Consider the following 22,738-nt stretch of genomic DNA (forward strand, 5'->3'; position numbering starts at 1 on the left):
TTAAACTGAAAAACAGCAGTTTCTACAAACGTCTCACCTGGAGGGCAGGAGATGGCACAACATTACCACTGACTGGAGACGGACTTCTGAAAAGGATGTAAACATGCAAAATTAATTCCTTCATCTTGTCAAAAATGACTTTAAAAAGAAACCATGATCTGTGACCAGTGAAAGCAGAGAAATTCTTAGCCAAGCCCACAACCTTGTAATTTCTTTCAAAATTACTAAACAAGATGTTAAAAATTGGTTCAAAAACACCATGTTTAAGATAAAATTGATAAGCCTGAAACTAATGTCAAAAATGTAAAATTCACACACAAGAAGCTTGAACCTAATAGAACGAAACCCCTGAAAGTCAACCGCATGCAGAAATGGTTCAAAATTGTATGCTTAACGGTAAACTGGACCATTAATTGTTTGTTTGTAGTTTAATGCCACACTCAGCAATATTCCAGCTATATGACCAGACAATCCAGTGTTTGACATCATGAGCATCGATCCACACAATTGGAATATGATGGCATGCATCAACCAAGTCAGCGAGTCTGACCACCCGATCCCGTTAGTTGCCTTTTACGACAAGCATAGTCGCCTTTTTCAGCATGGTTTGCTGAAGACCTATTCGACCCAGGATCTTCACGGGTCAACTGGACAATTAACTTTACAAATATTATTTATTTCGAAAACTTAGGAATGAGAATAAAAGAAAGATGAAAATGATTGTCTGGAACCAGAAACCACTCTATTCCTTGGACGGAAGCAATAATTATCACAAGTTTCATTACAACCACCACACACCCTAGTCCCATGCCAAGCAACACCACAACATTCTCCATACACAAGTATGTTCCATAACCCTGAGCAATGTGATTGTGTTCAAGTTTTTGATAAAACTGTGACTTTCTTCACATACTAATGAAGAATTAATTCTTTCTATAACAGATACCATTTCTTGTTTGAGTCTGCCACCAAGATATTCATAGAACAGTGCCGTGAAGACAAGCCTCGTTACCACAAGCTGCGCTAGAAAGTGTCGTACAATTAGAAAGAGAGAGAGAGGTCCTGGTTATTACCCATGCAGCTGGGGAGATTCGGTGCCAATTCCTGGGCCTGCCGTTACTATAATCATCTCGTCTTTCAAGCTGAAACAAGGCCATTAGCCAGGGGTTGTTTAAGTCTGGCAGTCCACATGACTGTAGTCTTTGGCTTGTTATTTCAAGAACAAAATTGCGGGGCCATCAAGTGGTAACAGAAGAATATTTTAGCTGCAAAGGCTTATGGGAAACCCTTGGCATGGATTTGATTAGCTGCAGTAGAAGTTTGATTTAAATATGTTTTACTAGATTACTGCTAATTCTGTGGTATTGTTTGAGTGTTTAGTGTTTGCAGACAATGATTCCTGGCACGCTTGAACACAGATTACCTCCCCTGATTTACTTTCAACATGTGTGAATGAATGAAGATTAACATTGCTCTAGCCATATTCCAACCATGGTTTCATCTTGGGAATTGAACCCTTTTATTCTCAGCATCAATATGCCACAACAGAAATAATTCAGCTATAGGCTAAAAAATAAGAAAACTGGGCTAGCCAACACAATATAACACTTTACAAGAGAAAATATTATTAAATTTTGAAACAGATATTTACCGGGTATGCATATATTTAATTTTGAGTGTGTATATGTTTCAGATTATTTTTAAGTGTAATAGATATTGGTACAAAAAAATAAAAAATGAAACAATGGAAGATTTGTTCCTACCTGCTCTGCTCGGTGGCTTGTTCTGCGATCTGTTTCCCGATCCGTCCTGCTCCTCGCATCATTGCCAGACGCGGCACAAGAGAGGGACTCTCTTTACTAGGCTTCTCAGATTCTGTTGATTGCAGTATAATCGATATACACTTGCTATACTAGGATGACACTTAAAGATAGCCATTGAGCCATACTAAAAGGCTGGCAGACCTAAAGTAACATGTGACCTAAGTGGTTCACAATGGAATTACAATGTAATAACTGCCACTTCATCTTAATTGCTAAAACAATCAATAGTCACTGTCGACAGTAATTTTGAACATATTTAGAACAAATTTAGTTGCTCAAGTTGTAATTTAAGTAGAAGGATGTTGGACCAATTGTCTTTTACTGTTTTCCTTTATATAATAAACATTACACTTTTTATGTGCGTGTAGCTCCTGTATACCAGATCAGCCAAACAAGAGAATCTATCAATACTGTTAACGTGAATGACCATAGATACATGTTCAAAATGTTCAACACTCCATTATAAGAACAAGAAATACTGTATTCGATGTAATAAGCGCCCAGGGCGCTCTCAAAATTAGAAATAGGGGGGCTCTTATTAGAATATAATTTTGGTGAGAGAAAAAACAGAGTTGAAAGATTGGAAATTTTGTGAAGAATCTGTGCATATTATACACGATATATATATTTTCGAGAATTTAATTTCCCATAATTAAGGGTGCATATAACACATGAGCGTGTATTATACACGAATAAATAAGTCTAGTGCACATTGATCAGTCGGAAAGGGTGCTAATTGGGATTGTTCACTAGCCAATATATTAGCAAATATCGCCATGGGCGCTTTTTAGAGCGGGGCGCTTATTACGTCGAATACGGTATGTGTCTCCATGATCGCAAATAACGCCACATTAATTTATTTCTATATTCAGGCCAGACATTTTATTCCTTGATTTGCAAGGGATGCAACTCTGTACACTTGTGGCAATTAAAACAATTGAGCAATAAAGATTTGTATGTTTGTTTGATTATTTGTTTCTATGCAGTACTCCGCAATTATCCACCTATATGACTGTGATAGTGGCCTGGATTAGGTAAACCAGTGATTAATATTATGAGCAACATTGCAGGGCATGATAACATGCAATCAACCAAATCCCCGAGACTGGTCAATTATGTTACTGGGGACCAATTCTAACCTGGAATCCCAAAGCGGGCCTTGATACATAAATCAAAAGATCAATTTTTGTTTTTAAATTTGAGACTTACCGATAGGAAAGTTGTAGTTAGATGACATATCAGTGTCACCAGCATCTGCTGCTTGACCAGAGCTGGACACTTCAGGGACACTGTAAACAGGGATGCTACCATGAATAAACAGCAATTGTACATGGCCGGCAAAAAAGAAAACACCATGTTAGAAAACCAATAATTGGCATAGATCTTACAAGACAATCAATAGGTTTGATAGGCATACTGATAATTATTATCATTCTTAAATTTTGATTATGTGTTTGTTGTTTAACACCACACTCAGCAATATTCAGACAAACCAGTGACTGATATTGTGAGCAACCATCCACATTTTTTAGGTATGATGACATGCAATCAAGCAAGTCACTGAACCTGACTACCCAATCCATTTGGATGCCTCTTTCGAGCAGGATAGATTGTTTGCAACCACTTCTAACTCGGAATCCCCACAGGGTCATTGTTATCTCATCTTCCCGAGGCAAGGGCATTAACTGACTTTAAAAGTCCAGTTTCTACCCTTGCCGAACTAGGCTGGAGTTCCTGGGCTTAATCGTAGGGCCACCAGTGGTTATTACCAGTTATGACCCTTCTAAGCCTCTCCCATGGACTAATCAGATTCCAACTCTGGTATCACTTGCATTTGCCTCAAACAAAATGGCGGCACCCAGGTCAAGACAATCTAATCGATAATCAAGATCTATATTGTGATAAAATGAGTCTTACATCGCGAAGTGCATCAAATAACATGCTATAAAAAGATATGAAAAGATTTGGAAAATATCTGTGGACAAGTTGGCGGTGCACATGCTTTGTAAATCCTGCAATCGACTGAAATCTGCACGACGGTTTACGAACCGGATTCTGATTTCCAAGATTTTGATTGGACTAAGCATACACACGTTAGTCCAGCCAAAATGTTACTCCATAATACCAGCCTAGTTTGGCAAGGGTGGAAACTGAACTTTTATAATCAGCTAACTGTCTTGCCTCGGAAAGATGTTGTTATCTAAACTGCACAATATTTGAAGCATACATTCACTGACAACACATTATGAACACAATACTTGTTGTCAGTCATATAACATTCAATAACTTCCATAAACGTTATCTGAAAAATTCTGGTGGGCCAAAACTGATCCCCTTATGATGCCTTGCCAGGTGGCAGAGAAACAGACATATATATTGATTGAAACACCTGTAAAATCTCTAGCTGTGACAAGAGTGGATGAGTCATGAGTCTAGTTCACCACACTCGGCAATATAGTTCAAACATATCTTATTCAACTTAACTTAATTATCAGCGTTCCTATTTACCGGTAATTACCAGTTTTTTACCAGTAAAAGTAGGCTTAGACCGGTAATTGATGTGACAGCCAATATAGTACCTTGTAAATCGGCGATATTCATAATAGTACATTTACGAACAAAGTCAGCTTGTCTGTTACCATCAGGATTTCCATTTGTCTATTTCTAGATTAGATATCCATTTGTTGCGACTTCGTCTCGAAATATTTAAAAACATAGGAGAAAATTGTGACTAAAGTTTGAAGTGAATGACGCAGAGATCTAACTAAGTAACTTCAGAGATGACACATGTCAGACACAATCGGTGTACTACAAAAACAAAGTTTACTGCTTTGCATGGTTTCCAATAAAATATGAAATGAAAACAAAAAGATTTTGACATTATATAACACCTTATCTGACATGATAATTCATAGAAGTAATAAAATATTGACTCGAATTTTCAACTAGACAGTCTGGGCAGCTATTTCGAACACTGATTGCATGTGTGTGTCACTCACAGTTTTGACAGTACTTTCCTGCTCGCAAAACTTTCCAGATGTACAGTACTGAAATTAAATCTCAAACTTACTGCACCACCATGTTGGTTGACACAATACATTCCACTTCTTTCGTCCAGGGGTTGGAAAAGGCAAAGCAGATCGACTTCTGATGAACATATTTTCCATTCTTCCCTAGAAACCGGTACACGTTTGTCTCCACCTTCTCTTTTGTATCTAACACTGCAGAAATAAATACATGTATGATAAGAATTAATATATTAATTCACAATTACATCATGTAAAAATATGTATGAATAGTAAAAATCTTAAAAGGACAAGTAAAGTGATAAAATGATTGCGATTTTGTTGCGAACATCAATTTTCGAGATACATTTTGTCAGTTTCTGAGAGATAAAATTCATTATATTCGTAGAAAGTATCCCTGGGAAAGTCCTGAAGTCAATCGCTCTGTAATCAGATTCCAAAACAAACCTATTTGGGGGCATGGCCTAAGGCTACCAGGACAACTGCAGTGACAACTGTTTTATTGGCTGATATGTTTGCTGTGTTTATCTATCTTGTGATGCTTAGCCGTTATACATATATATCGGATTAACGAGACTGATTAATGAGTCATTTCAACAATTCGTTGAAAATGAGGTGTGTTGGAGTCGGTGTGCAAGACTGTTTGATTAACGGGTCGAAATAGCACTGATTAAATCGGTTCCCATCATTTGTGTGGAATAAAGCCCATTTTCAGATTAAGGAGTGTCGGATTAACAGGACTTGACTATACTACGTCTGTTACTTCTGTTAATCCTACAAAAATAACATTGCAAACACTGCTCAAAATGTGAAACGACCTTGACATTGTGAATAATTAAACTAACAATTACAAAACGGTAACTAGTGTTTTATTACGAACATCCTGTATGGGTAGCTGGCCACCTCAGCCCCATTCCATACAATACATGCCTGTCAGGGATTATTCCTTGAGTAAAGAAGTGAAGGCATCTTCAGTGTTGTTACTAAGGTGACATAAATTGTGGACACGGTAATCAAATGAATGAGCAGACAGAAAAAAGATTTAATGTACCGTATTCGACGTAATAAGCACCCCGCTCTAATGAGCGCCCATGGCGATATTTGCTAAGATATTGGCAAGTGAACAATCCCAATTAGCACCCCTTCCGATTGATCAATGTACACATGAATTATTTATTCATGTATAATACTCACTCGTGTGTTATATGCACCCTTAATTATGGGCAATTAAATTCTAGAAAAATATATCTGTCATATATAAACAGTCAGGCCGTCAGCATAAACCAGGAAAATTATCTTTCAACTCTGTTTTTTCCACCAAAATAAAATTCTAATAAGAGCCCCCTTTTTCTAGTTTTGAGAGCGCCCTGGGAGCTTATTATGTCGGTAGGCCTGCACCATGACCGTGGAATATATATATTTTATGAAAAAAAAAATAATCTAGAAATGCATACAAAAGCAAGTCTAGCCAGCTCTAGCTAGCTCTATTCCACAATGAAATCAGTATAGGGAATTTTTTTGTTTTTTAGAGTAATGAAGGATATTGTGTAATATAAGATTTCCGAGACTAAATGTTAGTCTAGTTCAAACAATGTGACAATATTTATGCTACATATTATTACGAAAAAAGAGAAATGGCCTGCCACTAAAAATACATTGTTGCAATGTGTTTCATAGAAAAGATAATTGGCTCATGGTTTCAATTAAAACAATATCTGGTTTTGAATCTGTAGCTAAAAACATATCCGGTCTCTATACAACATGTACAAAATCCAGCCCCCCAAATGGTCGGTCCCTTATATATTCTGATTCTATTATGACAAATACCCTGTACCCGTACACCACAATCACCATCTCTTCTGTCAAGCATGTTTCACAGATCCCTCATGTTCATGAGGATCATTTGACTAGACTACAATATATTTCTTTAGTATTAAAAAAACCGAGGCAGAAGCAGGCAGACTGGGCGTCGGCCCAAACGTCATAATTGTTGAAATTGCCGGCACATCAAACACTGGGAACCGTTTTTAACCCCACAAAGGGGAATCCCTTTATGACGAATATTTTTGTTTAGGGGATGACTTCGCCTGTCGTCTTTTTATAGTCTGTTTTACGCTAAATCCGTTTTTCAAAATAAATTCTGGTCAAGCATTTGTGACTTAGTATCCCCTAAAGTATTAAAATCTGCAAATTTTCTATGTTGATTTTACTTTCCCTTTAAAATCATTCTTGACAAAAACAAATAAATTGATGTTATAGTGATTGAGCACTTCAAGTATGAAGCCAGACGTATCAAATGCTTTATGTCCCCATCATCGGAATCAATTGAAAAGATAATCCAGACTATCCTGTTTACATTGGAAAAACACTTCCTGAATTATTATTCTTTCTACATTAAGAAACTTTTCAAAGTCTACAACATGCTATTGTTGAAATACATAAAAAGTCTAAAATTCAACACATCTGGCAAATTTTATATCAAATTCTAAATATTTCCTTTCCAAAATTATACAGATCCTATGAGACTAACATAAGCCCTATTTATACCTCGTTTTTTTCCAAATCAAATGGATACAGTTACTGTGTCTCTTGTGAACAAAGGTTTGTAATGGTTTTGCAAAACGTTGGAATCAGATAACCAGAAACCAACCTGTTGTATTTTTTTAACTTCTTAATGTCATTGCTCAATGCTGGCACTTGATTAAACCATGAACTGTTCGACAATAAATGTGTTGATCTGATTGTTTTTTTGCCTTTTCATAACTTGAAGGTATTCATATGAGACATTAACACAACACATTCACATTTAAGAAGATTGGAAACATAATATCAAAAGGAATATTCCTATTTGATGATTACCATATCCATTAACCATGTTCCTAGTGAATTACTTTCAGCGATATTGCAATATCACAAGTAATATGTTCTTCAAAATTATTTTGGATATTGAAATTACCTAAGTAACTTAAACTATTTCATTTTAGTGAGTGTGTGAGTGAGTTGTGTTTAACACCGCTTTTAACAGTATTAACTTGTTTGATAGGCATTACTTAGAAGTTGGCGGATGACAAGATTGACACAATTTTATGGATAACAACTTCTTTAATACTGTAAAAAGCGACGTTTCGGTATAGATCCTTATACCGTTGTCAAGCAAGACTGAATGAGGGACATAGTGCAGAATATATATAGCAAGTGGAGGATTAACAGTAGAGGATTAACATTAACAACAAAGGCAGTATTCCAGTTATATCACGGCTTGTCAGCTTAATTTGGGAGGAAAGCCTGAAGTGATGCAAGTCTCAGACGTTTACCACTTCGGTGAAAACCATGAGCACGAGTATTGTGCTGACAAACCTAGAAACATAATCGGGGCGAACCGGGATTTGAGCCCACAATCATAGGTTTCTGGTATGCCCAAGGGACGCACCTCAGACCACTGAGCCACCCGTGCCCCTGATATTTCATCTGAGACAAAGTATAAGTTTCGTTGTCACAACCACCCTATCCTTAGAAAATAATGGGCAGCCCCAATGTGGTGATCAAATGTGCAACATAATAAATTACCCTTGCATGTCTCCCAATAATCAACATCTGACAGACTAAAGAAAATCTCATCACGACTATCTTTCCTTCCTCTATAAGCTAATTAATCATGCAATGCAATACATTGAACATGAATCACCTTTTCGATGGACCTCTGATAAATGTTCTATGTCGTCTGAGTGGTAATACTCGTACACGGACGTTCCAAGCAGCTCTTGAGGTAGATAGCCAAGGATCACGGTTGCTCTGTAAAAAATATATATCAAATCATTAGCTCATGTAGCCCTTGATATCATGGTTCATATTGACGTAAGCAAAATGTTTCTGATATTGCTATTCCAGTATCAATCTCTAAAAAGAAGGGGGCGTGGGAGGCCCAGTCGTCTCAGGTGCTGGGATTCGCTGTGCAGAGTTGCGTCCCTTAGTCACGCCAGAAACCTATGATTGTGGGTTCGAAATCCCGGTTCGACCCGATGATGTTTCCTGCCAGAGAATTTTCTTTTCCTTTCTCAAAGAAAAGTCCCAGGCACCCCACAAATATAAAACGGTCAATCCCTAAGATTAACAAAGTTTTGAAGTCTTTTATGGAACTGCCTGGTGTCTTGACATTAAACTGATTCACAAAACCAAGTCTTAAAACAGTCCTCCTATCAAGCTCATGGCAGAGTTGCTTCCCGTGGGCACACCAGAAACCTATGATTGTTGGTATGAATCCCGGTTCAACCTGATTATGTTTCTAGATTTGTCAGCACAATACCCATGCTCGTGGGTTTCGCCGAAGTGGTAAACGTCTGAGACCTGTATCACGTCGGGTTTTCCTCCCACATTAAAGCTGACACGCTGTGATATGACTGGAATACTGTTAAAAGTGGCATTAAACCTAACTCACTCACTCTGAAAAGAAATGCCTTGGTAGACCTTTTTCTTTGCAGTACAACTCTCATGAAATGAGAGCATGAAATTCACATTGCTTTGAACAGTATTTCAGTTAGATCTCAGCTTATCAGCTTGATGTGGGAGGAGAGCCTGAAGCGATGCAGGTCTTTGATGTTGACCACTTGATGAAGCCCACAGAGATTGTATGCAGGATACAAACATACAAACATAATCAGGGCGAATTTGTGATTCCTACCAATGAACACAGGTCTCTGGAACGACTGGGTGACCATGACTGACCACCATCCCCAAATGAGACGATGTTAGGTAAATGTCTGAAGGTGAATAAATGGTAGTACTTTTCAAAAATTAGATACTTTTTCAGTCCAAAACATACTTTGAGTAATGATGTTTCTGCAAGTTTGAAAGCAGACAAATATGTCAGGATACGGTAAAAAAATAAAAGGATAATAAAAAATCTGAAATTAACAGAAATTTATTAAACAGTTATTCACAGCTGGAATTATCATAAAATCACACATGAAAAATATTTTTTTAAATAAAATATCAAGAGGTTATTTTTCTTAGTCCCAGTTATTTATTACAAACAAAGTTTCCACACAGAATTTCAAAGTCAAAGTTTCACATTAAGCTTCATTCTAAATTTTTGTATTTTGATTCATATAAATTCCAAAACATTCTATTCTTAATATGTACAGCATATTAATTTTACCTTGTTGAAAACCTGACCAAGAAATGACACAAAACAGTATACAGACACGAGAATGTTTTTATTTTTAAAAACACACTGAAAGTTGACTGGGCATCTTGTTGACAAAATTAATTTTGCATATATTTATGGAAGCATTTTGACATTTCAAGAACAGCAGAAAAAAAGTGGCCCTCATCCCTGCATATAATCAGTATTTCAATATGTAGTATACTTGTATTTCATAAAGTATTTTTTGAGTGACAACAGTAAAATGAAAAAAGCAATGTTATTCCAAAGATTTGTATTATGTTGGCGTTCGAAAGTGTTTAATTCTTTGGTGGTTTATGCACGAGAGGTAGGGTTAAATAGACTTCATAAGTATTATCCAAATGCTTCAAGTAAGTTTACAAAGACTTTCATAAACAGACAATGTTTAGGCCAAAAATAACATATGCTTTACCCATCCCAATGTTTTTTACATGTTTGTAGTAAGGGAACTGTTTTCAGATTTGAGGAAGAAACTTTAGCGGAACATACGAAACAGGTCACGCAGTAACACAATTACAACGAGTTACATGTATTCAAAATGTTACAAAACTTACACAAACAACAGGTTTCTTTGAAGAATTTCAGCCAGTTACCTTAGTTTTTCTTTTTAAGGTGGTGATTAAGTGCTTCCCATTTAAATTCTTGGCAAATTTTAAAACAGTTTCTGTCAGCTTGGAGCAAACTCAATCAAACACGATTTTGACTTCGATGCCAAAGAGTCAGGGCTTCATGGACAGAGGTATCAGGACATATCTTGGAGAATTTTTCTCATGATATATTGCCAAAAACAATCAGCATTTCTAGCAACAAATAAATTCTCATTTCCGGCACATATTTGCGAACAGAGAATAAGACAGACGGATGTTTCAAGATGACATTCTCATAGACAAAATCCATTATTTCAATATTTATACAGAGAAATATTTCCTTAAAAATGATGGGAGTAAAACTCTCCTTAATATTTACCCACTAACTCTGCACGAGACGCATTGGCATTATTTTCTCAACAAAGAGAAAGTTGTTGACAATACCATGGCGGGATGCAAGTACCGCCCTAAGAAAACAGAAGAGCCGAAACCTCTCTCTCACTTTTCACATTTACCTGACCTGTGTCAATGTTAGCTTTGCCAAACTATGAGTTAATGCATGGCAATATGAAATTATTTAGGACTTAAATACCATTTTTATTATTTCTAAAGAAAATATTTAATGAAGCTGTGTCAGAAGAATAGTTTTGCTTTGGATCAAAAAGCAATATGTTGTATACTCCATGCTTCAGGTACAGAATATATTTTCCTGTGAGAAAGATACACAAAGCAAGAAATGAGAAATTGCAACGAGAATAAAAACGCACATAAAAGATTGTAAAAACCAAAGGCATCTGTTTTACATCAACCTCGTATTTTTTCATTCATTACAGATTTACTGACAGATAAAAAAGAAGGATGTCGCCATAAGCCCAGGAGTCTCGTCTCATTTTTTAAATTGTTCAGTGATAAAAATGCATTAATAAACAGGATACAGTCAAATTTGATTTAAAATAGAAGTTGCCACTCCCCTCAACAAAAAAGGCAACAAAAATAACATTAAAAGAAATGCAAGGAGAAAATAAGAGAATGCTAAAAAATGATGAAATATGTTTGTTTCTATCTTTCATGAAAAAATGAAAAATAAAGCCAAGACTTCTTAAACTTGCTCTTTTCTCTAATGTACCAAATATTATAAGTTGAAATTTTGTTAACAGTAGTAAAACAAAGGTGCTTTTACTTACATCATAGATAAGATACAATATAATCCATATCTTCTTAATTATTGTGGGTACTATCATGGCTCTGTGTTGAAACAAAACTATTTTCAGTGTTTCAATGCTTCAATCATTACAATACATGCCGAGAAGGTCATGTCGAATATATGAACACACAGTTTGGTAGCACAACGAAGATTGACACCATTGGCCATACCCTACTAGTCCCCAGCTCATTTCTGGCAAATGGTTTTTGTAACCATGGTAACATAACTAGATCTTTTTGGCAGGAACGCAAGTCCCTCATTTTGACTAGTCTTTGACTAATGGCAGTGGCCATGTCTATCTCCGAACAAGCAGGCACCAAGGAGTAATATTGTCTTTCCATTTCCTGCCTATTTCTAGATCATCAACCATAATCCAGATTTTCTCTGAGGCGGATGTCACAGGAAGCCTGGTGATCAACGTCATATTTGTCACAATTAAGTTTTAAAAATAAAAACGAGTATCAGATTATGTGCTATTAATTCCTTGTTGAATATTAAATGACAGCTGAGGATTTAATAAAGTGAAGTCATACAACAAGTCGAATGCCAAGATCTTTACTCCAAAAAGACTTATAACATTATCACTACATGGGAGTTAAAACTGATATCAAAGGATCTGACAGTTGAGTGAATGAATGTTGTTGTACGACTTATTATGATAATATTACCGAAATATCAGCATCCAGCAAATATCAGTAACCCTGTGGTTATAAGCATGCACAATGTCACTGAGGTCAGGGTCACTGTAGGTCAAGGTCACTGCAGGTCAAGGTCACACAAACAAACAGGTCAGACACTGGAATGCGTGAGTTAGGTTACTGCTGCTTTCAACAGTTTCTCAGTCCCATCATGCCTGTCAGCTTGATTTGAGAGGGATCACCAAAGTGAGGCAGGTCTTGGACAATTACCACTTTAGTGAGGTAATATGGTATTTAACAATATGTTCCAAGATTATTGTACTTATATAGCGACGTGTTTGCATGTGTGGCTGCTTGTACTAGTCCGGACTAAAGCATGTTTTATAGTGCCAGCCTACAGAGATACCATGCCATATTTTAACATAGATACCCCACTCAGACATGGTATACTGACCCCAAGATGACCAGTCCTTGTTTTAGACCCTTAATGCTGGGCGCAAGGCATGTAAACATCTTTTTTGGTATGACGCAACATGGGATCGAACCACCAATCTTCTGCTCTATAGTAGGCCATTTTTATTGCGCATATATCCACACCACTCAGAGGCATGCTCAAAGTGCTATATTTACCCTGGTCACTGGATCAGTGTGCATTCAAGAATCATTCTCAGCTCCCTTGGGAGAATACAAAAACTCACCGCTCGTCAACATTTGCAAATTTTCCATCTATACTAAGTCGAGACATGTACTCCATTGGTCGAATGTTGATGTTGCTAGGCGATGATGAAGGCTGAGACTGGCAGGTAGGCTGGATTCGACCAATGGCAACAAGGCAACTGAGGCTGGGACTTTCGTCACTTTCATTGTCATCATCGATGCCCATCTTGCTGGACGACCAGGACTTGAGGTAGCCGCTACAGTGGATGATTACATAGTTCTTCTTATCTGCAGGGTGAGTGAGGGAGTTAGTTTTAATACAACGTTTTAAAAAATGCAAACAATTTTGGAAAAATGTAACAATGGTGCTGGTTCTTGTTTACTACTATACAATTCCGGATATGGTGAGACATAACCCAGATGAGCAGATTCTGTCACAGGTAAGGGACATAACTCTGCAGGGTGAACTTTGGCGCCACACAGAACAGCAGTACCAAGGCTTGCAATCAGTATAAACCAAGATGAGCAGCAGATTCTGTCACAGCTAAGGGACATAACTCTGCAGCGTGAACATTGGCACCACACAGAACAGCAGTACCCAGGCTTGCAATCAGTCTAAACCAAGATGAGCAGCAGATTCTGTCACAGCTAAGGGACATAACTCTGCAGGATGAACTTTGGCGCCACACAGAACAGCAGTACCCAGGCTTGCAATCAGTATAAACCAAGATGAGCAGCAGATTCTGTCACAGGTAAGGGACATAACTCTGCAGGATGAACTTTGGCGCCACACAGAACAGCAGTACCAAGGCTTGCAATCAGTATAAACCAAGATGAGCAGCAGATTCTGTCACAGGTAAGGGACATAACTCTGCAGGATGAACTTTGGCGCCACACAGAACAGCAGTACCCAGGCTTGCAATCAGTTCAAACCCAGATGAGCAGCAGATTCTGTCACAGGTAAGGGACATAACTCTGCAGGATGAACTTTGGCTTTTTCCTGAGAAGTCCCTATGATTCCAGGAGTATTCAGATGTATTTGACACCGTACAAAACAAGGAGGTTTGAATGCTGGTGATATCGCAATGATGACACACAATCAACCAAGTCACCAAGTCTGATCACCTGATCCATTAAGTGGCCTCTCACGACCAGCACAGGTTAGCAAGGATTAATTCTAACCAGGAATCGCCATGGGGCATATCACAACACAGCAGAATGGCAGTACACTATGCTGAATGATCGAGGATGTAACAGGACCAACCTGATTTCTTTTTCCTGTTATATTGATAGGAGTCAGGATCTTTCTTCATTGCATTATTATTCGGCAGATTCGCTGATGATTTGGATCCATACTTCATCCGGAAGAAGAATGACCTTCGTGCCCCAGAGCACAGCTTGGACATCTTCTGGGGCACTTCTGTTTTCACTGGCATCATTGCTGTCAACAGAACAAGATTTATACTTTAGACCCCTATTCTACAACCTCAGCCAAATCCCAAACCCAGTGAAACTGAGTGATTTGGCCATCATAATAATATAAATCTAAAAACTTAGATATAAATCAGTGTTGTAGAAAACCATTTTTGTATTGATTCCTTTCATACAGAAACAGGCCTGGAAAGACAGTTACCCATTGGCAGTGTCTACATATGTGGAAAGGATATCACTGTAGGCAGTGTCAACATATGTGGAAAGGATATAACAATAGGCAGTGTCTACATATGTGGAAAATAGACAAATTAGTTTGTGTTGGAAAGTGGATTCATTGCAAAAATTGTTTACCCAAAACTTGAAGTGATGTAGACCGATAAGACTTACCGTATTCGACGTAATAAGCACCCTGCTCTAATAAGCGCCCATGGCACTTTTTGATAATGAATTGGCTAGTGAACAATCCCAATTAGCACCCCTTCCAATTGATCAGTGTACACAAGACTTATTTATTCGCGTATAATATGCACTCGTGTGTTATATGCATCCTTAATTATGGGCAATCAACTTCTGGAAAAAAATATATCTGTCGTATATAAACATTTCAGGCTGTCAGCATAAACCACGACATTTATCTTTCAACTTTTTCACCAAAATAATATTCTAATAAGAGCCCCCATATGTCTAATTTTGAGAGCGCCCTGGGCCTTTATTACGTCGAATACGGTAAGTACCTTTGATACGACATGCCAGATTGTGCAGTCAATTAGGCAGAAAATGGCAATATTTGTGTGCCATGTGACAATTATATCTTTTTTTACCACCGACATTGTGAGAACAAAAATAAATTTTGTGAACCAAAAAGTACTTGCCAATTAAATGGAAAATATGTTACTTGTGTCAGAATTAGGGTGCCCGATATGATTTCACAGTGAAATGTTTAGTCCAAATCAACAGTGGTTCACTGAATTTCATATTTTTTTTAACTTATATCAAGTAGATTTACAAATAGATATACATAAGTGATTTATTAAAAACACTTCTCAGCATGATTTTTAGTTTTGGTGAATCATGGGTAACAAAATTCTTTTGTTACATCATAAACAGGAAGTGCTCTTCTTACACATAGACATTAATAAACAAAAATATCAAAAATTGACAATACATACGTCAACGGAAATAATGAGTCACGACTCTGACACAAACGCATTAATACTGAACACTCAAAACTGTTAAAAAACGGTAATATTTCCTCAAGAAATCTCTCTCCTTTTCTTCCATATGATATACCCTGATATCCATTATTTTGTTCAAACTAACATCTCAGATTGACAAACACGAAAAACAAGAAGTACAAAAAACGATACATCCCAGTGTACGCCCACGTTCTGCACTCAATCTTGGAAATTGAAGGGTTATATGTCAAGTAGGGGACTATAAATCTTGCACTCTACACCATAATCCAAGCCAGTCAAGAGCAGTCAGAAATGGATTCCTTGCGCGGAACCTAAATGAGATTTTGTAGTGCCCAGAGATAATAAATGTCAATAACTTTCAACACAGGTAAATGGTGTCAAGCATCAGTTTGAGTTGAATAGCAGCTCACTTGTTATTATCTCGCATCATTTATTGAGGTGGTGATACTGGGTTATGCTAAAAAGGTAAAAATCATTTAAATGAAGAGAGATGAACAGGCACCTTCTTTTGTCAACTGAAATCAATAGAAATTAAGATTTCAGCTAACTTGAAAAATGTATTTGGTATATTCCTAACATTCACATCAGATTTTACACAGCAAAACATACACAAATCTCCACTTCAATATAGCCTTGGTGGCATTATAGCTAGGGTGGCATTATATCCTGGGTTTCTTTATAACCAGGGTGGCATTATATCCTGCATTACTTTATTAACAGGGTGGCATTAAAGCCTGGGTGGCATTACATCCAGGGTGGCATTTTAACCAGGGTGGCATCATGACCATGGTTGATTTATAGCCTGGGTCGCATTACAACCAGGGTGGCATTATAGCCTGGGTGGCATTACAGTGAGTGAGTGAGTGAGTATGGTTTTACGCCGCTTTTAGCAATATTCCAGCAATATCACGGCGGGGTACACCAGAAATGGGCTTCACACATTGTACCCATGTCGGGAATCGAATATCCTAGGTGGCATTACAACCAGGGTGGCATATTATCCTGGGTGGCATCATAGCCTGGGTGGAATTATAGCCTGGGTGCCATTATAGCCTGGGTGGCATATCCAAGATGGCATTATAGCCTGGGTGCCATTATAGCCTGGGTGGCATTATATCCAAGGTGGCATTATAGCCTAGGTGGCATTATATCCATGGTGGCATTATAGCCTGGGTGGCATTATATCCAAGGTGGCATTATAGCCTGGGTGGCATTATATCCAAGATGGCATTATAGCCTGGGTGGCATTATATCCAAGGTGGCATTATAGCCTGGGTGGCATTATATCCAAGATGGCATTATAGCCTGGGTGGCATTATATCCAAGGTGGCATTATAGCCTGGGTGGCATTATATCCAAGGTGGCATTATAGCCTGGGTGGCATATCCAAGGTGGCATTATAGCCTGGGTGGCATTATATCCAAGGTGGCATTATAGCCTGGGTGGCATTATATCCAAGGTGGCATTATAGCCTGGGTGGCATATCCAAGGTGGCATTATAGCCTGGGTGGCATTATATCCAAGGTGGCATTATAGCCTGGGTGCCATTATATCCAAGGCCGCATTTTAGCCTGGGTGGCTTTATATCAAAGGTGACATTTTTTCCTGGGTGGCATTTATAGTCAGGGCGGCATTATGACCAGGGAATTTTGCACTGCAGAAATTTGTAGAAGGAACAACAGAGCAGTACAACACACCTGATACTGTCAGAAAGATCAAATCTTAAGTCCAATAGATGTGATATTTTAGAACAACATGTATAGTTCTAGTGAGGCTGGCTCCAGCTACAGTGATACATGGCTGACAACCTCTTCATCAAGTCCTAATCCCCTGAGTTGACAGTGGGTGACAGGCTACCTCTCTACACACATGGAAAGGAGAGGCACTAATGTCCACAGCACTTCATCAAACTTGTACAGATGTAGCCTTCAATAAAACATGGATCAAGAGACTTTGTATCAACTTTTCAAATAACATGCAGGGATGTTTAAGGTACCTTCGGATTAATAACACCAAATTAGTGACTGTGATAAACAGATGGCGTACCAAAATGGGAGAATGCGTGATTCTCCATGACACATTGTCCTCTCTTTCGCTTCATGTTAACTGATAGAGGAGGAACTCTCCTCCAAAACATTTCATCCACTACATGTACCCAATACAGTGTTTTACACCATTTCTGTCTCATGCCCTATCTCAACACAATGCACTCCCCCAAAACAATCTGTGACCCCCTACTATCTCAACTCAATGCACTCCCCCAACACAATCTGTGATGCCCTTCCACTATCTCAACCCAATGCGTCCCTTGGGCACGCCAGAAACCTATGATTGTGGGTTCGAATCCCGGTTCGCCTCAATTATGTTTCTAGGTTTGTCAGCACCATAACCGTGCTTGTAGGTTTCACCGAAGTGGTAAACGTCTGAGACCTGCATCACTTCGGGCTTTCCTCACACATTAAGCTGACACGCTAGATATAACTGGAATACTGTTAAAAGCGGCGTTAAACCCAACTCACTCACTCACTCACTCAACCCAATGCACTCACCGAACCCAATCTGTGCCCTCCCTCCCATATCTCAACACAACGCACACGCCCCAACACAATCTGTGCCCCCCCCTTCACTATCTCAACACAACGCACACGCCCCAACACAATCTGTGCCCCCCCTTCACTATCTCAACACAACGCACACGCCCCAACACAATCTGTGCCCCCCCCTTCACTACCTCAACACAACGCACACGCCCCAACACAATCTGTGCCCCCCCCTTCACTACCTCAACACAACGCACACGCCCCAACACAATCTGTGATGCCCTTCAACTATCTCAACCCAATGCACTCACCGAACCCAATCTGTGCCCTCCATCCCATATATCTCAACACAATGTACACGCCCCAACACAATCTCTGACCCCCTACTATCTCAACTCAATGCACTCTCACCAAATGCACACCCCCCAATCCAATCTGTGCCCCCTTCCACACTATTTCAACACATTGCACACACACCAATCCAATCTGTACCCCAACTCAACTCAATGCAATCCCCCAACCGGATCTGTGACCTCCCTCCTACTATTTCCATACAATGCACTCTCCCAAATGCACTCCCCCCAACACTATATGTGCCCACTCCACTAATTCAACACAATGAGCTCCCTCCAATCAAATCTGTGCCACCCTCTCAACTCAATGCACTCCCCTCAACCCGATCTGTGTCCCCGCCCCCCCTCCATCTCAACTCAATGCACTCCCCTCAACCCGATCTGTGCCCCCGCCCCCCTCCATCTCAACTCAATGCAGTCCCCCAAACTGATCTGTGACCTCCCTCCCGCTATTTCATCACAGTGCACTCCCCTCAACCCGATCTGTGCCCCCGCCCCCCTCCATCTCAACTCAATGCACTCCCCCAAACCGATCTGTGACCCCCCTCCATCTCAACTCAATGCACTCCCCCAAACTGATCTGTGCCCCCCCCACCTCCATCTCAACTCAATGCACTCCCCCAAACCGATCTGTGACCTCCCTCCCGCTAATTCATCACAGTGCACTCCCCTCAACCCGATCTGTGCCCCCGCCCCTCTCCATCTCAACTCAATGCACTCCCCTCAACCGGATCTGTCCCCCCCCCCCTTCCATCTCGACTCAATGCACTCCCCCAAACCGATCTGTGACCTCCCTCCCGCTATTTCATCACAGTGCACTCCCCTCAACCCGATCTTCAACCCTTCCCACATCCTATCAATGCACTCCCCCAAACCCATCTGCCTGCATCTGCTCCCCCTTAAAACCAGCCCTGCCTGCTCCAGTAATTGAGAGTATGGCCCCCAGACACAAGTCCCCCACTCAGTTATACCCTGAGGCTGCATAAGTCCCCTTAACCCCTAAACCTGACTGTTCTCAAACAAAGACAGTGACATTTCCTTCCTCGTCTCCTGGTGCCGAGACAGATGCTGCCAGGCACTGCCCTATGGAGATGTTCCCACAACAAATGTTGGCAATCATGAGACATATGTAACCATATCACAAGGCTGTCTGAACTAGTTCAAGGATGTTCAAATCAATATGACACTCATACACAATCTCAGCGACTGTGGGCGTAAGCTTGCTTCTGAAACAATAGCAACCCAAATGTCAAAGTTGTCCTGATACATTTACAACAATGATCTGGTGAGACACATAAGTCTCTATCCTGAGAGCACAGGCAATTTACATTTAAATAAACAGTCAAAATTGTCTCAGACATCCAATACCCTTTCACGACCCAGACTGTTTCAGTTCCCCCTAAGGGCACTGATTTGTCACTGCGTGATTTTGTAATGTTGTTGCCATGTAATGGACACGAATCATTTGCACGAACAAATCAGATCAGATGAACGGCTGCAAAAACCTTTGAGGAGGTTGAGTTCACTACTGCCATAGCTCTATGATAGCCGTCTGAGACCTGCATCACTTCGGACTTTCCTCCCACATTAAGCTGACACGCCGCGATATAACGGGAATACTGTTAACAGCGGCGTTAAATCCAACTCACTCACTCACTCACTCACTCTACGATAGCCACAGACACTAGTGTGATGCTAGTACAGACACAACTAATGCAATAGCTCTATCATAGCCACAGACACTAGTGTGATGCTAGTACAGGCACAACTAATGTAATAGCTCTATGATAGCCACAGACACTAGTGTGATGCTAGTACAGGCACATTAATGCAATAGCTCTATGATAGCCACAAACACTAGTGTGAATCTAGTACAGGCACAACTAATGCAATAGCTCTATGATAGCCACAGATACTAGTGTGATGCTAGTACAGGCACAACTAATGCAATAGCTCTATGATAGCCACAGACACTAGTGTGATGCTAGTACAGACACAACTAATGCAATAGTTCTATGATAGCCACAAACACTAGTGTGATACTAGTACAGGCACAACTAATGCAATAGCTCTATGATAGCCACAGACACTAGTGTGATGCTAGTACAGACACAACTAATGCAATAGCTCTATGATAGCCACAGATACTAGTGTGATGCTAGTACAGGCACAACTAATGCAATAGCTCTATGATAGCCACAGACACTAGTGTGATGCTAGTACAGGCACAACTAATGCAATAGCTCTATGATAGCCACAGATACTAGTGTGATGCTAGTACAGGCACAACTAATGCAATAGCTCTATGATAGCCACAGACGCAAAAGTGATGCTAGTACAAGCACAACTAATGCAATAGCTCTATGATAGCCACAGACGCAAGTGTGATGCTAGTACAGGCACAACTAATGCAATAGCTCTATGATAGCCACAGATACTAGTGTGATACTTTTATAGGCACAACTAATGCAATAGCTCTATGATAGCCACAGACACTAGTGTGATGCTAGTACAGGCACAACTAATGCAATAGCTCTATGATAGCCACAGACGCTAGTGTGATGCTAGTACAAGCACAACTAATGCAATAGCTCTATGATAGCCACAAACACTAGTGTGATGCTAGTACAGACACAACTAATGCAATAGCTCTATGATAGCCACAGATACTAGTGTGATGCTAGTACAGGCACAACTAATGCAATAGTTCTATGATAGCCACAGACACTAGTGTGATGCTAGTACAGGCACAACTAATGCAATAGCTCTATGATAACCACAAACACTAGTGTGATGCTAGTTCAAGCACAACTAATGCAATAGCTCTATGATAGCCACAGATACTAGTGTGATACTAGTACAAGCACAACTAATGCAATAACTCTATGATAGCCACAGACGCAAGTGTGATACTAGTACAAGCACAACTAATGCAATAGCTCTATGATAGCCACAGACGCAAGTGTGATACTAGTACAGGCACAACTAATGCAATAGCTCTATGATAGCCACAGACACCAGTGTGATGCTAGTACAAGCACAACTAATGCAATAGCTCTATGATAGCCACAAACACTAGTGTGATGCTAGTACAAGCACAACTAATGCAATAGCTCTATGATAGCCACAGACACTAGTGTGATGCTAGTACAGACACAACTAATGCAATAGCTCTATGATAGCCACAAACACTAGTGTGATGCTAGTACAGGCACAACTAATGCAATAGCTCTATGATAACCACAGACACTAGTGTGATGCTAGTACAGACACAACTAATGCAATAGCTCTATGATAGCCACAGACACTAGTGTGATGCTAGTACAGGCACAACTAATGCAATAGCTCTATGATAGCCACAGACACTAGTGTGATGCTAGTACAGACACAACTAATGCAATAGCTCTATCATAGCCACAGGCACTAGTGTGATACTAGTACAAGCACAACTAATGCAATAGCTCTATGATAGCCACAGACGCAAGTGTGATGCTAGTACAGGCACAACTAATGCAATAGCTCTATGATAGCCACAGGCACTAGTGTGATGCTAGTACAGGCACAACTAATGCAATAGCTCTATGATAGCCACAGATACTAGTGTGATGCTAGTACAGGCACAACTAATGCAATAGCTCTATGATAGCCACAGACGCAAGTGTGATGCTAGTACAGGCACAACTAATGCAATAGCTCTATGATAGCCACAGATACTAGTGTGATGCTAGTACAGGCACAACTAATGCAATAGCTCTATGATAGCCACAGACGCTAGTGTGATGCTAGTACAGGCACAACTAATGCAATAGCTCTATGATAGCCACAGACGCTAGTGTGATGCTAGTACAGACACAACTAATGCAATAGCTCTATGATAGCCACAGACACTAGTGTGATACTAGTACAGACACAACTAATGCAATAGCTCTATGATAGCCACAGGCACTAGTGTGATACTAGTACAGGCACAACTAATGCAATAGCTCTATCATAGCCACAGACACTAGTGTGATACATATACAATAGAGGTACTATTGTGATTATAAAAGTACAACTATTTCAATGCTACTATGATTAAAAGTACAACTATTTCAATTC

The 22,738-nt window shown here is 39.6% G+C and overlaps 1 protein-coding gene across 5 annotated transcripts in view; it reads right to left on the minus strand.

Annotated features, from left to right (window-relative positions):
- The window catches only part of LOC139467058 (protein cycle-like), a 116,128-nt gene that overhangs the window by 7,664 nt on the left and 85,726 nt on the right, over positions 1-22,738 (minus strand). For 4 of the 5 annotated variants that reach the window (XM_071248768.1, XM_071248770.1, XM_071248767.1 and 1 more), the window contains 8 exons: positions 14,382-14,558; positions 13,159-13,405; positions 8,535-8,641; positions 4,894-5,044; positions 3,033-3,112; positions 1,764-1,875; positions 1,074-1,142; positions 38-86 (listed from right to left, as the gene is read on the minus strand). In XM_071248768.1, coding sequence (XP_071104869.1) covers positions 38-86; positions 1,074-1,142; positions 1,764-1,875; positions 3,033-3,112; positions 4,894-5,044; positions 8,535-8,641; positions 13,159-13,405; positions 14,382-14,558 — 992 coding nt within the window. The remainder of the gene's footprint in view (positions 1-37; positions 87-1,073; positions 1,143-1,763; positions 1,876-3,032; positions 3,113-4,893; positions 5,045-8,534; positions 8,642-13,158; positions 13,406-14,381; positions 14,559-22,738) is intronic. The other variant, XM_071248772.1, reaches the window with a different exon arrangement.

This window comes from Haliotis cracherodii, unplaced genomic scaffold (assembly GCF_022045235.1).
Source record: "Haliotis cracherodii isolate W230 unplaced genomic scaffold, xgHalCrac1.p SCAF_19, whole genome shotgun sequence".
Classification (NCBI taxonomy): domain Eukaryota; kingdom Metazoa; phylum Mollusca; class Gastropoda; order Lepetellida; family Haliotidae; genus Haliotis; species Haliotis cracherodii.